This window comes from Dermacentor silvarum, chromosome 8, assembly GCF_013339745.2.
Source record: "Dermacentor silvarum isolate Dsil-2018 chromosome 8, BIME_Dsil_1.4, whole genome shotgun sequence".
Taxonomy (NCBI): Eukaryota; Metazoa; Arthropoda; class Arachnida; order Ixodida; family Ixodidae; genus Dermacentor; species Dermacentor silvarum.
The window spans coordinates 106,907,175-106,923,209 of record NC_051161.1 but is presented as its reverse complement, the minus strand read 5'-3'; the positions used below and the strand labels follow the sequence as shown (position 1 = coordinate 106,923,209).

Below are 16,035 nucleotides of genomic sequence, written 5' to 3'. Positions count from 1 at the left end.
ACCAGTTTCCTTTACTGGGTATGTGCCACCGGTTACCCGCTCCAAAGCAGACATTCTCCCCGCAATTCTCGCAAAAGTAATTGTTTTTATTATTTTAATTACAACATAGTGGATGTCTTTCCACAAGCCCGTCAAAGCGAACGCTCAAAAAGTTCACGAACGGGTGAATAAATTTCTGCCATTCCATTGCTACACATACTTGTCGCCAGCCCTGAGGTCTCGCGACGGGAATTCTATCTACTTTGTCGCCAGCCCTCAGGTCGCGCCATCAGGGCCGCGTCGGCGCCTTCTTGCACGTCAGTTCGCAAGCAGTCTTCGTGAGGAATCTGTTGGCGCCGGTCAGGCACCGGTGCGATTCCAGCACGCGCCGCGTCAGCCTGAAGCAGCGCCTCTCGACCTGCACCGCCGACGAAGGCACCTCTGCCGCGAAGAAAGGGAACTTCAACTGCGCGCTCCCGCAGGGCGCGCTCCGTGGCGCGGTGCAGGGTGGGTAGCGCGGGTTGGTGCAGTGGGCCGTGCATTGGCCAGCCGTGGGGAACACGGCACTGCCGTTGGCCGGGCATCCACCCCAGGGGAAGTTCCAGGCAAGGCACACCCGGCCATCGAACCACCACCAGCTCCTGCGGACGTCCTGCCTGTGGAAGGGGAGGGCAATTCGACAAAAGGGTTAGCGACCTAATGAACTGCATTAACATCGGTGAATGGGCTACTCGGAACAGGTACATGCCACAAAATCCGGTACCAGCCCTCAGACAAACACATCTCGAGAATTTCTATGTGCTTTATTGCCCGAGTGAAAACATTGAAGTGAACGCTGTGGTTTTCGCTGCAGGCTTATTGCATGCAGCCACCGTATGATGTATGGAACCAGGTCCTCCACGTGAGTTTAATAACGCCTGTTGTAACGTGGCGAGGCGCCCATATATAGCGGAGAGCAACGCCTGAACTTTACGACACTGGTTCAGCGACTCAGACTTTTTTGTGGTATCACGTGCGAACGGTTTAACATACGTCTATTTCAGCGTTAGAATGTCAATTCGTTAAGCGACTTCTACTTATGTGATTAAATAATTATGGCCACAAAATCTCATTTTAATAATCAAGTTAGGCAGAATATCTTACCTTCTGATTTATCTATTGCTATATTTTTTGCTGTTACCTGGTCGCTCGTTAACTTAGAGATTACAAGCGGTTTTTGGCGAATTAAACCAAAGCACGTACGTACTACACGATTCTGTGTATACTTTAAGGATATATAGAATATTGTCGCAACCACCTTATTAATTCAACATTAAGCTACCAATTCAAGACTTTAGTGTTTTTAATTGTGAGTTTATTAATACTCATGGTATATAAAAGGTGTCCCACATAACTTGCACCAATCTTTAAATATATGCAAATGCCAAGTAGCTGGACAAAACAAAGGTAGTGTTGTTTGCCTTCGCTTGGACATGCTAAGATTATTTCATGCATTCCTCCTACTTACATAATTAGTCTTAAATAATTATTCAGCTTCGCAAATATTATAATTAGATGAAAACCGTCAACAAGAGAATTGTAGAGCAACATGAAAAACTCCCGAAAAAGCTTTCTGTTGCTCAATACGTGCTACATAAAAGTGTTTTTCCGAGCGTGAGAGAAGCCCGCGAATACACGCAAAATTGCAGCGTGACTGGCCGCTCCAGGCTCTATGTGTGTATTCGCGGGCCTCTTTCATGCTCGGAAAAACACTTATATAGCACGTATTGAGCAACCGAAAGCTTTTTCGGGAGTTTTTCATGTTTCTGTAGTTTTCTCGTCGACACTTTTCATCTAATTATTTAAGACATCTAATTTCATCTAATTATTTATTTACAAATAGGCGGAATGCAAGAAAAATAATCTGAGCCTCTCCAAGCGACGGCACACAACACTACCTTGGTGCTCTGCAGCTACGTGGCATTTGCATATTTTTAATGATTGGTTCAATTTACGTGGGAAATACTGTGTAGTGTGATAAAATTGCCGGTACGATGTCCTTATTTACAGCATATACGAGCTAAAGGAATTCCACCTGTGCTTTAGCTGTGTTTTTCCTCTGGAAATAGTTGCATCTCATTGCTTTGTACAAGAGGCTTGCAAGTTTCTTACAAGGTTCGCAAGTAGAGACTTGATGTGATAGACCGTGGGCGAACAAGAGGCTGGAGATTTTTTTTTCGGCCACTGCTCATCACATTTGTTTGATTGATTGCGTTAAATGTAACCCAGAACCAATAAGCCTCCGAGAAATGTTGTAATTTATGGATCCCGACTAGTCTTGAGGACGTGGGATTATTGAACGGTCATCTAAACACAAGGGCTTTTACAGTTGACCTTATCGGAAGGCAGCAGCCACGGCAGGGAATATAATTCAATTCCTCGTGTCCAGCAACCGAATTCCACAACCATTGAAAGGATCCAGCGCAGAGGTGAATCTCAGTTGGTTAGTAAGAATACTGACAAGGGTCTTGTGCTTGTTTAGTTGTACTAAACAAGCTACAAAAATTATTGCTTCCGATTTCTTCCTAATGTTTGTTCACTAATGTCGCTCAGGCTGCAACTTCTAGTACGCTGAAGTTTTTGTCATTTCCAAGAGCGACATTCAAAAGGCAGATAGAGAGCATCATACATCTTTTGGCGCTGAGACAGGGTTGCCTGGGCTCTTTTGAACGCCAGCGGTCCGCGACAAGAAAAAAAAAAAAGGAGCGACAGACGCTGAGCGCACTGCACTGATGGAAGAAGAAAAAGACGCTATATGGTTTACCTTTCCTTGCTTACATCTACTCTCGATTACGGGAGAGCCAGCATTTTTTATTCGGTCAAATTTTGCATATACTTTAATTTCATAGTTAACGCTACCGCTTATTTCCACGATAGTAGTGCAGAGTCTAGACCGGTATGGTTCTTTACTGACGGAACTCTGCGGCAGTACCTTATTTCTTCTTGCCAGGATAAGTTTAACGCACTATTTCTGATGGCGTGATGATTGAGCCAGCCTGGACCTTTATAAGCAAAAAAAAAAGATCGTCGGCCCTTCTCCTACCGGAAAATGGGGGTAAGCGAAGCTTGTCCTGGGTGCACCTTGTGTTTAACGGTTATGTTTCTTGTGGGTAACTTAACCATGACCAAGGGAAGGTCAGGTTATATGCTCGGCATTGGCAAAGTGCCGCAGCTACAGCGGCTCGCACCGTAGGATCGGCCCGCCGACGACACGCCATTTCACGAGCGATCTCCCGTAGGCACTCGGCGAGCGCTGCCTGTTGTTCGGGGGTACGCAGAATGCGCGGCCATCTCATCGGTTTTCCGAGGCTGAACTGAACGGAAACGAAGCGGGCGCAGCGCGCGCGAAACCCTTTTCTGCTCTTTCCCTCCCAGGCGGAAGCGAAACGGCTCTGATTGGCTGCGCACATGGCGTGAGTGCGCGCCTACGCAGCTGGCACCGTGCCTAATAGAGAGGTTTAGCTTGTCCGGTAATGGGGCAACGCGAGCGGACCGGGCGTTGGGGCGGTTTGCCGGAACCGTAAACGTGAGCGGCCTGTATGGTGCTACCACCTGGTGGCGCAGAAATAAAACGGACAAAAACAGCTAATATTGCAGTAACCAAGTGTATTCTACTTCGTTGCTGGTGTAAATGTTCGACAGTGGCGTAATCGTGTTGCCGCCGAAAATTTACATCAGCAGAGAAGTAGAATACACATGGTTACTGCAATATTAGCTGTCTTTTGTCTGATTTCTGCGCCACCAGGTGGCAGCACCATACGGGCCGCTCACGTTTACGCCTTCGCCCCAACGCCCGGTCCGCCTGCGTTTACCCGATTACCGGACAAGCTAAACCTCTCTAATGGCTCACGCTCCGGCGCCAGCGAGCCGCCGCTGGATCCGAAGTTTTAGCGTTAAATCGCCGGCGCAGGCTAGCGTATACAAGAAAGGTTCTGTACCTCCGGCACCCAAGTAGCAGCGTTTTGTCGAGGCAGGCCTCGCGTGGCGGCTGGGTTAGCACGCAGCTCCTCTCGCACTCACGCCACGAAGCGAACCGGTTGGGGCCGCGGTTGCAGAGCTGCGCCGGCTGGTCGTCATCTGTCGCCAGGCAGGCGTTGATGGAGGCTTGGTAGACGAACTCGCGACGCGGCTTCCGGCAGTAAGTGTAGAAGACGACGCCGCATTCGGGTCTCGTCTGCAGCAATGTGCATACATGCGCCAGTAAAACACGTTGTGGGGCTAGTTGGTGTATAGCTTTCAAAAGATGAAGCGCCAACAGTGACAGCACATTAGGAAGGAATGGCACATTAGGCACATTGTCCTGTCTTTGTTCCTTCCTAATGTGCTGTCACTGTTGGTGCTTCATCTTTTGAAAGTATACATGCGCCTCCTGTATGCAGTCAAACCCGGTTATAACGAACTGGGGGAAAGGAGAGGCGGGCCTGTTTGTTAGTTGCAGCAATACGAAGAAATAGACAATGAAGCATATCGAAAATTATTGCTTGAAATGTTGAACAAATAAATAAATGTGGTCGGAGGAATGGCCACCGCGGTTGCTGAACTGGTAAAGCATCGCGTGCCTGACACGGAAGGTTCCGGTTCCGCTCCCATGTGCGGCAAATTGTCCTTTCGTCCAATTTTATTATTCCACTTCCACGTCCACTTATTGTCTTTACATTTCAAATATTAAAGAAATAGTTACCAGCGTGCTTTGTCTCGCTTCATTGTCTCATTTCTTCGTTCCGATATATCAAATAATTCTATATATCCGTAACCACGTATAACCAGCTTTACGAACTTTATTATTAGTTCGTTATACAGGAAAAAGCAAAGCTCCGTGACTGTGTTGAATCTCACGATGGTGCGCCGACATGATAGAAAACGCAGCCGTCCGGTAGGATCTATATAGCTCCCTATCGGGCTATACTCCGCATGGCACCATACCCCATTAGGTTCGAGCATATTGTCAAGCATGCTCAAGCACATCAACAAAAGTACATAGTTCTCTAAAAGCATACGCGGAACAGTATATGCCGCTGCGGGCGGTTTTATGGCGCCGGTTGTGGGTGCTCTGGGTTGAATATATACATCCGATTCTCCTTTTCGGTTTACGGCATTTATACTGCATGACTGTCGTTCAATGAATTTTGCGAGCTTAATGCCATATGAAATATAATTCGATGTACTCTAGTTCGTTATAATCAGATTTATGTGTATTACCAAGAGCACACTTTGTTCTTCTTTCTGGGGTTTTACGTGCCAAAACCAGTTCTGATTATGAGGCACGCCGTAGTGGAGGGCTCCCCATTAATTTTGACCACCTGGGGTTCTTTAACGCGCACTACAACGAAAGCACACGGGCGTTTTTGCATTTCGCCTCCATCGAAATGCGGCCGCCGCGGCCGGGATTCGATCCCGCGATCTCGTGCTCAGCAGCGCAACGCCTTAGCTGACTAAGCCACCGCGGCGGGTAAAGAGCACACTTTGCTAGCGGTTAGAAAACATATTGACATTTATATGTAAAGTACCTACAGTCTATGTATCTGTCCATATCAGTCCATAAGTTAACAGACTTCACGCATGGTATGTGCACTTCCGCTATTAAACTACATACCTGGTCACTGGCTGGAGCTAACGGTGCGTTATTACATGGCAAGCATGGGGCTCACTAGGCTTACTAATACGAAAAAGGATTCTGAGATTACATCACAGGACGTCACCTTAGAAATATAAAAGCCAGTTTATAAGCATTTGTGACTTAAACATCAACAGAGTCAATGATCCGGCTACGTTAATTGCAGGTGCATCGCGTATCATGTCGCCAAGCCAACAGATCTGCAGATTACTGACATTCCCGACCGCATGCCCAACCCCACCCGCGTGCACCTGCGCCTTCCCGTCAACTCTTTGCGCTTCGTCAAACACAATCCAATTTACCTCTGTGGACAACACGTAAAAGTCCTAAAGACAAAACAATTTACTATTCAAACGCCACAAGAAGATATCTGAACTAACTCAATGTGTCGCGACCGGGCTAGTTGGTAATCAAAAGCACCAACAACACGCCCCCTCTCATTCATCGGTCGTCATGCTTACACTTACGGATCTCCGGAACGGTAGCTCCAGCGGATTCTCGGCAGTCACGAAGCCGCCGCTTGCGTTGCCGTACCCGGCAGCCGGCTGCTCAGTGGTCGAATCCCCGTAGATCGGTTCGCTCGCAGTGGACGGCCTCTTCCAGGCGGCCTCCGTGACCACCTCGTCAGCCGGGGCGCCGGGATCGCCCCGCAGTGGGGACTCCGGGATCGGCGCTCCAGGCAGCAGCGGTCCGGTGGCAGCCAATCCTGCAGCGAGAGAAGGAGCCAATTGGGATTGAGCCCCGTGGCACACGAGGTCAAGTTGTTCGTAAGAGTTACCAGAGGACAAACATCTGCTACACAAAGAAATACAGAGCAGGAAACTCAGTATTAATTAAGGAATGCGCGATTTCGAAGGGGTACTTGAAGGGACAGTAAAGCAAAACACAAACTTAGTTTACACGTAGAATGGTAATGTATTACTCCAAAACTCTATTCTTGTTCGATTCGCCTTCAAAACTCTATTCTTGTTCCAAGCTTTCATGTTTTGCATTGCGCGCCTAAACTCCATCGCAGGACGTTAGCGTGACGTCACAAATATCAATATATTTTCTGGCATTTGCGGCGTTGTGGCCCAGTAAAGGTTCCCCAAGTTTCGCAAGTTCTCTTCTTGGGTGCTGTAGAAGTCTAGTCTATCTTTATCGATAAACAGTTGCATATGCCTGAGCAGATGCCATCAAAAAATGTGATATCATGGAAATCTTGTGCGGAACATCGATTCGACGTCCCCATGCACCTGTCTTTTTCGTCCGAGCGCTTTATATTTTTTATTTTCTTATCGAGCCTACTATCGCTTTTTTGTTATCTTATAAGCATAATTTACTAATACAGCTCATTCTCTGTACTGTCCATTTAAGGTTTTAGAAGTTGTTTGCACATCAACATTAAATGTCGGCCCTATTAGAGCAGCTGTTTGCAGAGCTCAGGGCAGAGTAGCAAACGAGAGCGCTGGGCTCAGGTCAGCCTATCTGCCCCCCTATCTTGTAAATAAAATCTCTCTCGACTCACATGCTATTTTTTTTTTTTTTTGCCAGATATACCAAGTTCGGCGGAAATTAGCAATGTAGAGGAACTTTCCTTTGAGAAAATTGTCGACAGCCCGGCATAAGATTATACAAAACAAAGAGCCATCGTAATCAACATTACGTTCAGATTCCCTTTAGAGAAAAATAAATGTATCCAGCTTATGTAGTAGCGCACGAAAGGCCAATAATCCTTCGCTTGTTTAAATTAAACGCCACCAACTCTAAATGTGTAAAGAGCGGATTAAACATTTGCCCGAACCGGAAGTGGCAATTTCCTTCACGTGTTAATATGACATAATATCGCGGCAAAGATGTGACCCAATTGATATGGGCGCATCATAGTCATACGGGCGTGAAAATTGATTTATTTTTAACAAGCCGGACAGCAACTGCCAGACGGTACTGGACACCGTTCTTCTCTTCACCCTGTAGTTTCTGCTCTGGCTTCACTTGCTTCAACGCACTGTGAAAGATTGAACTGAAACTGAGGCAGAAAGTGGATAGAAAACGATATGGCCTGGCGATATTTCTTGAATTATAAAATCAAACCTCTCTGGGGTGTGAAATTTGCGAGAACACTACATGCGTGACTGAGATGCCACCGTGTTTTAACATGGGTTTACAGCACCGCTCGTTTAACGCCGTGCGCGCAGCCGTTAATGACACATCTTCTATCAAGTATATATATATATATATATATATATATATATATATATATATATAGCACTACGAAGAGTATCAACGCCCAAAGCAAGCCGCTTGTACGCCTGTTCTTACGGTGAGGACTAAAGTTTCCGTTGCTTGTCGCATGCTGCAGCAGCTTACCAGCGACGGCGTCGCGTAGGCGTTGTTCGTCGACAGGCGCCGCGGTCGAGTGGCGGTTCATGATGCCGACCGTGGTGGCCACCGCAGAGGCGACCAGCAATGCGGTCAACAGCGCCGCGCCGACCATCAGAGGCACGCGGCCTCCCATCCAGTCGCCCAAGAGGTTGTCGTACTCGCGCGGAGGGATGTCTGTCGCCGTGGCCACGTCCCGTCGCGTGCACTCGACGGCGCAGCTGTTGGTCTTCGGGGCCACGGCCGCCTCGCTGCTGACGCGCGCTACACGAGGAGGCCTGCGACCGCATGCGAGAGCGCGTGTTTCTGCTTCTCCCGACATAAAGGTATATCAGAGGTTGAGCATCGTACAGCAAGCAGCTCCTTATTTTGATGATGAGCAGTTGCTTGTATGACACAGAATATGCGGCGTTCTTCATCGCGGGACGCCTTCTTGGGCTGCGATCTAGTGCCAACGTAAAATAGGTGGCAGTAATATTTCTACTCGTTGAGGGAAATTTAAAACAGTCTTTTCGCCTGTTCCGGACACATTTAAAATTATGATATCTGTTGTCCATGAAAACGTCCGTGGGATCCGAGGAGATCAGATGAAAACATATCCTGTGTTCTCTACAAGAACCTCCCACCATGTGTAAACTATCAGACATACCGACTCTACACAAAGTTTCTGATTTAGGACTGGAATTTTGGCGCCTTTCTGACTTCCTATGTCAGAAAGGCGCCATGTATGATCGTGAGCCTAATTTTTCATAAGGAATTCATATGCCTATAGTAACTTCGATTTCGGCTCTGAAAACTCGCTTTAACTGCATGCTAACAGAATTACTAACAGGTGCTGGACTAGTATACCATGAAAGAAAATATCTATTATTGTGGTATTATCCAGATGTGCAAAAAGGTATTAAATGAACTAACGTCAGTTGTTTGGTTACATGACGAGGCAAATTCCTAAACAGTTCCTTCTTAAAGTTCTCGCGAGCATTGCTATAGGTCAAAAGAAACACTTCACAACGCAGTGTCACGAAAACAGTCAGAATAAAACCTAAAGCGATAAGTAGCGTTATCCTGCGATTCGAACGCGATCCGTCTGTTCATTTACTATGCCAATTGTCGAACCATTTCTCCGCCGAATAGCCCGCGGGAAATCTCTGCACCCATCTTTTTAAAAAAAATGAGTGCCCATCGATGGAGCCTTGAGCATGCAGCCCACAAATAAGAGGGCCCCAAACGTACAGCACTGGGGCGCTGTCACTGCTGTTTGCGCTGCTGGTAGTTGTACCACTGCTCGTGCTGCTGCTGGTAGTGGCGGAACTGTCGACGCTGCTGCTCAGGTCGCTGTGCCCCGGTGTACCCGAATGCCGAGTGTCGGCAGTGCCGCCACGGGACTGACGGGGAGGCGATAAAGGGGAACGCCGACGAAGGCCCGGTAGTCCACTGGTTTGTCTCCGTGGTATGCTGCGTACGTGAAAAAAACAGGATACCGAACGTTCCCACTTCTCATGCCCAGGTGCATCTGCCGAAAATAGCTGTATCCAATGAAATCAATCGATTCTCATGATCTGGGCCGCTATGTTGTAACGATTCCTTTCGCTTGATTCTATACCTTTCTTATCATACGCGCTTCGCGGCTGGCTGACCCCTCTAACAGCGTGGACGGAGTGCCGCTCAGACCACTGGCGAAGCGCGAAACAGAATAGTATTGGGATAAGAGGCGTTCACACCCACCCGCGACCGCTTCCTCGGTGTAAACGAAACGAATCGCAAAGGCTTTGCTTTTGCGGGTTGGAGGTGTCGAAAGCAGGCCCGTAGAAAGGAATTTTTTTTCGGGAGGGGGGGCTGAACCCGACCTTCGAGAACGTGAAGCAGCGTCGGTTCGAGAACGTCGAGCAGAAGCACGGCGTTCACGCGATGTGATGGTGACCAACGCAAGTTAACACGTACTAAAAACGTAATAACACCAAGTTAACAACGTTAATAACACCGTATTAACAACGTAATTAACGCCGTTATAACGACCGCGATGCTCCGCATCAGCCCATGGTTCCCCTCGGGAAGATGGTGTAATTCTTTCTACGTGCCCACCCCTCATGTAATGTCCCGTTCTGGGACCTTTGAGGTATCGTGAATAATAAATAAATAAATAAATAAATAAATAAATAAATAAATAAATAAATAAATAAATAAATAAATAAACATACGATAAGTGGTGATTACACAAAGAAATTCAGCAGTTACACCTGTAAGTGGTTTGATTAGATTTTTGATGGTGATAAGATATATATTTATACTGCAACGCTACGTAGACCATTTCTGGACGGAGGTTCAATGGCTCCAGCATTCGATAATCCAACCATTTCATGCAGTAAGGCACACCCATTGTTGGGCGTGGCTGATTGAAATACTTTATCCGGACCTCTCCCCTCGCCCGAAGGTTAAATATATCAAGCCGATTGTTCTGTTTTTTTTTTTTTCAAGTATGGTTAGGCGGTAATTTGTAACTGCGGGAACTGTCCAGCCCCAGGACTTCTGCGCAATTCAAGCGTGAATGGCGAATCTCGCGCGTCGCCCGCTACAGGGCGTCACGAGGAGGCACAATAATCGCTGCCCAAACCGGGGATACGTAGTAAAGCTAAGCATTAGTAACGTGGTGACTTTATTAAGAAATAAAATTAAAAAAAAATTATTTCTTAATAAAGTCACCACGCTTCAGCTGTAGTTTTGTTGGACTTTCCAGTGTGTAGCCGAAAGTACCCTCTTTCAAAAATGGGGGGGGGGGGGCAAATGATAAGCTTTGCCTCCCCCCCCCACTTTTGACAGTGGGGTGGGGGGGGGGGGGGGGGGCATATAAAACTACTATCCTTACTTCGTACACCGGTCTAATAATTTGCTGTCGCAATGGATGCTTCGCCTTTTGAGCGAAACAGGCGACCTTCTTTGTCAAGTGTTATCTTTCTAGATTTACAACAATTGCTTTCTCTCTAAATGCACTGAAAGCAATAAGCATATGCACAGATGCAATATCCTCACGAACCCTTGCACCTATAACGCAACATATTTCCTTGAAAATTAATTACTTTTCAAAGCTACTATACCGCTTTAAAGGCAGAATGGCGATTTTCGGCAAATCATCATTTTCGCCGCACTTGCAGCTTCCTTAGGCACTAGTGCCGGAGTCATCATGTCAAAAATTGGGAAGACGCTTAAGCTTCGCCTTTAAGGGTGGAACGCGATAGCATTCAAAGATCCCTGGCTTATTATAAGGCTTTTTTCTCGTATATTCAAATTACAATCCGACGCTATCACGCCTGTATGTTTTGGTAAAGTCGTACTTTACAATTTTTCTGACGGATTTTACTTTGAGAAATTCAATTTTTGTTCACTAACGCCTTGCGCCACCCGGAGGGCCTGTGTGGTCGGGGTGGTTCGGGATGATCTGGTTCGGCAAGATTATTTCCGCCAGACGCCGATGCTTAACGCCGACACCGACGCCGGATTTTCTGCGATACGGGGCCCTTAACGCTCTAGCGTTAAAACAGGCTTTACATGCTGCATCCCTACGGCGAATTACGCAACGGACAAATTTTAGCGTTAAGGTATGGGAACAGGGTAGGCAAAAGTTTGAGAAACAATCGATTTTTTTTTCACACGATGTGAAATGTCCGGTCTTTTCTGAACAAGAATCAGTCGCTCATTTTTGTGGGCACCATATCTTTCTACCAGAGAAGTGACTTTTTCCAATACCTACGTACCGGCCTGCCACGCTGGTAATTAGCATATTAGCTCTCAGCAGTATGTAGACATGGGCTGCTAAACATGCGCCGAAAAAGCTGAGCCCCACTTTTACAACTTTAGCAGGATTTTCAAGCTTAGTCCGAACACAGCCGAAAATTCGGGCAGAAATTACCTACGATGATTGGCCAAGTATGCCAATAGCTGAAACCGCGTCATGTATCTGGCGTACACTTCAGCTGCACTTCCATCTCGCGCTGCCCTCTGGCGGTGCTACGCCGCCAAGGCCGAACGGAGAGCAGCCACAAAAGAGTCCCGCAAGGCATGACCCCAACAAAAGAAAACAAAAAGTGATTGTGTTGAGTACCTGGCTGGTGCATATTGAATGAGGCTACTAAGTTTGTTTTTCCCCAACTGTACTGGCGTAATAAAGCGGCTTTTTCGCCTAAAGAGCAATAAAGCCTCGTTATTTCAGCCACAAATGCTGATAATATTTTTTCTCGGTTACTTAGTGCGCAGACGGAAAAATCTGCTTCAGTAGAATTATTGCCGTTGACTTAAGCGCTATTGTTCTAAATAACATTTGTATTTAAATAATGCATACATTGTAGGCAGGCTACAACCAGTAAAACATTGACAACAAAGAGCATGATGATATTAACTTTAAAAAAAGAAACTTCTCAACACAACGATAACATTACACTTATCCTAACACCTGTCGTTACTCGAAAAACTGACGACAATGTGGTTTAAAATACATGGCAGGCATAGGGCGTATATAAACGGTTAGCACAAACCCGCCGTTAGGCCTCGCTACGAGTAGGATTCGATGCCTCTGCTTACGGTTGGTCCCCTTCGTCCCCAATTCACGAGTCTGGGGACCTGCTGCGACGTCGTCCGAGGGCTGTGGCTGGCCGCGAGTCCACGCTGCTCGGTCTCCGGTGCAGTCGGAGCAGCAGGCTGTCGAGAAGACGCTAGCAGAGACGCTGCTGCCCTTCGCTGTACCTCGGACTTGCAAGCACGACGCTTGGTCAGCGCCGAACGCTGCCACTCACTCCTCTCGCACGACGAAGTCTTGTCGGGCCCAGCCATCGTCTGATTGGACTCGACGCTGTACGTGAGCTGTGCCAAGGACACATCTCGCGTGGGCACGGTGGTGACGGCGACTCTGGCGAAGCTGGCACTCGAGGTGTCCTCTGCCGTATACGTTGTCCCGCTCGCCGTGCTGTGGAAGCCTCTCGTGGTCGTAGTGTTGTTGGGGACCCAGGATTTCATTGTGGTGAGGTCCTCGGTCGGTTGGTTGGTTGGTTTGCGTTATGATGCGCTTGTCTTTCGTCTAGCACGAGCTAGCACGGAGCGGAAGAGCGTGCCGCGAGGCGCGTGGGTTCGATGATGAGGATGATTCTCATAGGGCCGCCAGATAAAAGAAAAGGTGTGGCCTGTCACGTGCCCAAAAAATCAAGCGGCGCGCTCAGACTATAGCACATTGCCCACAACAAGGGGATTGGCCAAAACACTGGCAGTACACTTAAAATAAAGTAAACAATAAAAGGTAGTAAAAGCCGTGCAGAAAAGAAACAGAAGCCATATATGCAGGATTGCTTCAACATTTTAAAAAAATCACCGCCCAAGGCTCTCCGTACAGATGGTTAACCAGCGAAGCTGAAACGTGCGACCATGTTTGCTTGGTTGTTGTCTAACCACAGGTGGTCGCAGACGTTGCAGCTGGAGCCAAAGTACCGCTCGAGAAACTACCGCCGAAAGCGCGCGTCGGCCCCGGCGAACGCGTTCCCGCCATTCCCACGTTGACGTTGATCTGCCCGCACCGCCATTTCGTCGGCCCGCCCGTGACTCTAGCCGGCCCTTTAGCCCGCCCTTGCCGCTTGCTCCCTCTGCTGCTAAGTTCCCGCTTGCACGTCTCTGTCAATGCGAGAGTGTGCTTACCTCATCTATAAACTCTGTCATTCTCTCTACACTTCCCTCGCTTATAACTGCTCTCGTACCTGGTCGTTTCGCGCATGCGCATGGGTTCAGCCGGAGGAGTTCTCGCGCACATCGGACGCACGGGTTTTCGTTTCGCCTAGCCATATACATCTTCGCTGTAAAAGAAGGGTAATGTGAAATTCTTGTACCCATTTCTTTGTGTTGCAAATAGAATGACACATTCCGAGGCAAACTTCCCTGCCGCTGAAGCCAGGAGCCGAGGCGACAAATAAATGAATAAATGGGGAAGTTAAGAGAAGCATTGGTATCGAGAATCGACGGCAGAATAAAACTGACGACACAACTCATCTCATGATGATTGTCCACGTTAATGATATTATCAAGAAGCAATGTAACGGCACATCGTATGCCAACAAAGAGCCGACCTCGGCAGAGCATGACCTTTTCGGATGACCTAGAAATATGAAGTTTCTTTACATCATTTTTGAAATTCAGTGTTTGCGTAATACAATGTTTTAGCCGAAGGCGATGACGCCTTTGCCTCTGCATTTTCGCTTTGTTCCCTTCCATTTCTGGGAGCTGCCGCTCCCTCCTTGCGGCAATGGATGAGGAGAACTCCGAGGACCCTCCTGGTGCGCAGCCGTCAGGCCGAATAACGTTCAGGAAACGTGGAAGCGCGTCAAGCGATACCGACAACGAGGCCACTGAGTTATTCTCGGACAACTACGACTCCTCGGACGATGACTTCAAAGTTGTAATCAGTAGAGCAGCAAAAAGAAGACTCCTGCAGGCATCTTCGTCGGCAATTGCTTCTACCATGACGAGTGCACCGCAGCGCTGGCCGCACACTGTGCTCTTCATGCCCGTGGACCCGACGACCAATTTGCGGCTCCTAAACATGCAGGTACTCTCTTCGCTGCTCGAGAAAATCGCACCAAATGAGCTTAGAGACGTGATAATAAGCTCGCCCAACAATGTCCTAGCAGTTCACGCGTGGACCTACGAGGCCTACGTAGGTCCAGGCGTAGATAAACAATGTTAAGGTGCGATCAATGTTCCCTACACAGGCAGTGATTGTACTGCGGGCGTCATTTGTGACGTCGACGTTGCCATCACGAATGACGACTCGCCAATACTGATCAAAACAACGACCGAAGGCACTTTAATTACGAAGATTTCCAGACTGGGAAACACACGCTGTGTGAAGGTTTTGTTTGAAGGAGACAGCCTTCCCACGTCAAAGTAGGACATGTCCGCCATCCAGTACGTCCATTCCTGCCGAAGCCCCTCCAGTGCTTCGAGTGTTGCAAGATTGGCCACGTAAAGGGCGTTTGTGTGAAAAATGTCGCGTGCCCGCGGTGCTCTGAGTCCCATTCAGAAGACGCCTGCCGCACAGATGTTCTAAAGAGCCCTAACAGCAGTGGTGCTCGCAATGCCTCATCAAAGGATTGATTGCCCACGGGTGCGGAAGGAATTCGCGATGCTCAAACAAATGGTGCGGGACAATTCACTGCATCGAGAGGCTGCTGCCGTTCTTCGGCGACGTCGGCATCGACACCGAAGATGTTCACGAAAAACCGCTGCTGCAGATAGTGACACGCCATCTTCCGTCAGAAAGGTTGCCGCATCAACGCATAGCACCACCATGACGGATACAAGGAAAACGAACACAGCAGACTGACTCACCCGTCCTGAAGAATGGCCTCAGCTACCGAGGGCTCAACAGTGCTGCTGAGTTACCTCAAAACGCAACGACCTGGACGGCTGCGGCAACTGTTGAAGTGACGTTGGCTGATGATCACCCTGCAGGTCATCAACATTTTGCGCTCTCTGATGAATGCCCATTCACGTTATACTGAACAAAATGAAATCTTCGTCTGCGCAAAGCGCGCTACAGGTGCTGGACACTTTGAGACCAGTGCTTGCAGCCCTTTGTTGAAATCATGGCTCGCCAGAAGCCGTCGTTCCGTGATGAGGTCCGGAACGCGTCGATGTTTCAGTGGAACGACAGAGTACTTAAGTCACGCATGTCGGACTTCCGACAGTTTGCGTTCATGAATCAGTTGCCCATTATCATCACCTGCGAGCCCCTATCAGCTCACATCAGACTGTCCGGGTATGAGCGCTCCATGTCCGCCACATAAGGAAAATGCAGCAAGATTATCGTTTGCATACGACGTGATCTTACGTATGTCCATCATGCAGTGCCGCCTGACCATGAAAACCAGTACGTGTGTCTGACAGTGAAGAAAGGCAAGCTCACGTTCACAGTAGTTGGAGCCTACATGTCAGCCCTCAAGTTGGCTGGACTGCGAGTGGTTACGGCGAATCAGGACAGCAACTCTAGAGCCTTGGGTACTGACTGGAGA

General features: G+C 48.1%; 2 protein-coding genes across 2 annotated transcripts; both read right to left on the bottom strand.

Annotated features, from left to right (window-relative positions):
* Positions 1–268: 268 nt before the first annotated feature.
* On the bottom strand, positions 269–8,315 carry LOC119462335 (uncharacterized). Its single transcript, XM_049672940.1, has 4 exons — positions 7,982–8,315; positions 6,100–6,338; positions 3,957–4,192; positions 269–635 (listed from the first exon to the last, which is right to left on the bottom strand). The coding sequence occupies exons 1-4, from the start codon at positions 8,313–8,315 to the stop codon at positions 269–271; spliced, it is 1,176 nt and encodes a 391-aa protein (XP_049528897.1).
* Positions 7,987–12,997, bottom strand: LOC125939760 (uncharacterized). Its single transcript, XM_049655180.1, has 3 exons — positions 12,566–12,997; positions 9,227–9,448; positions 7,987–8,271 (listed from the first exon to the last, which is right to left on the bottom strand). The coding sequence occupies exons 1-2, from the start codon at positions 12,995–12,997 to the stop codon at positions 9,242–9,244; spliced, it is 639 nt and encodes a 212-aa protein (XP_049511137.1). The 3' UTR covers positions 7,987–8,271; positions 9,227–9,241.
* Positions 12,998–16,035: the final 3,038 nt, after the last annotated feature.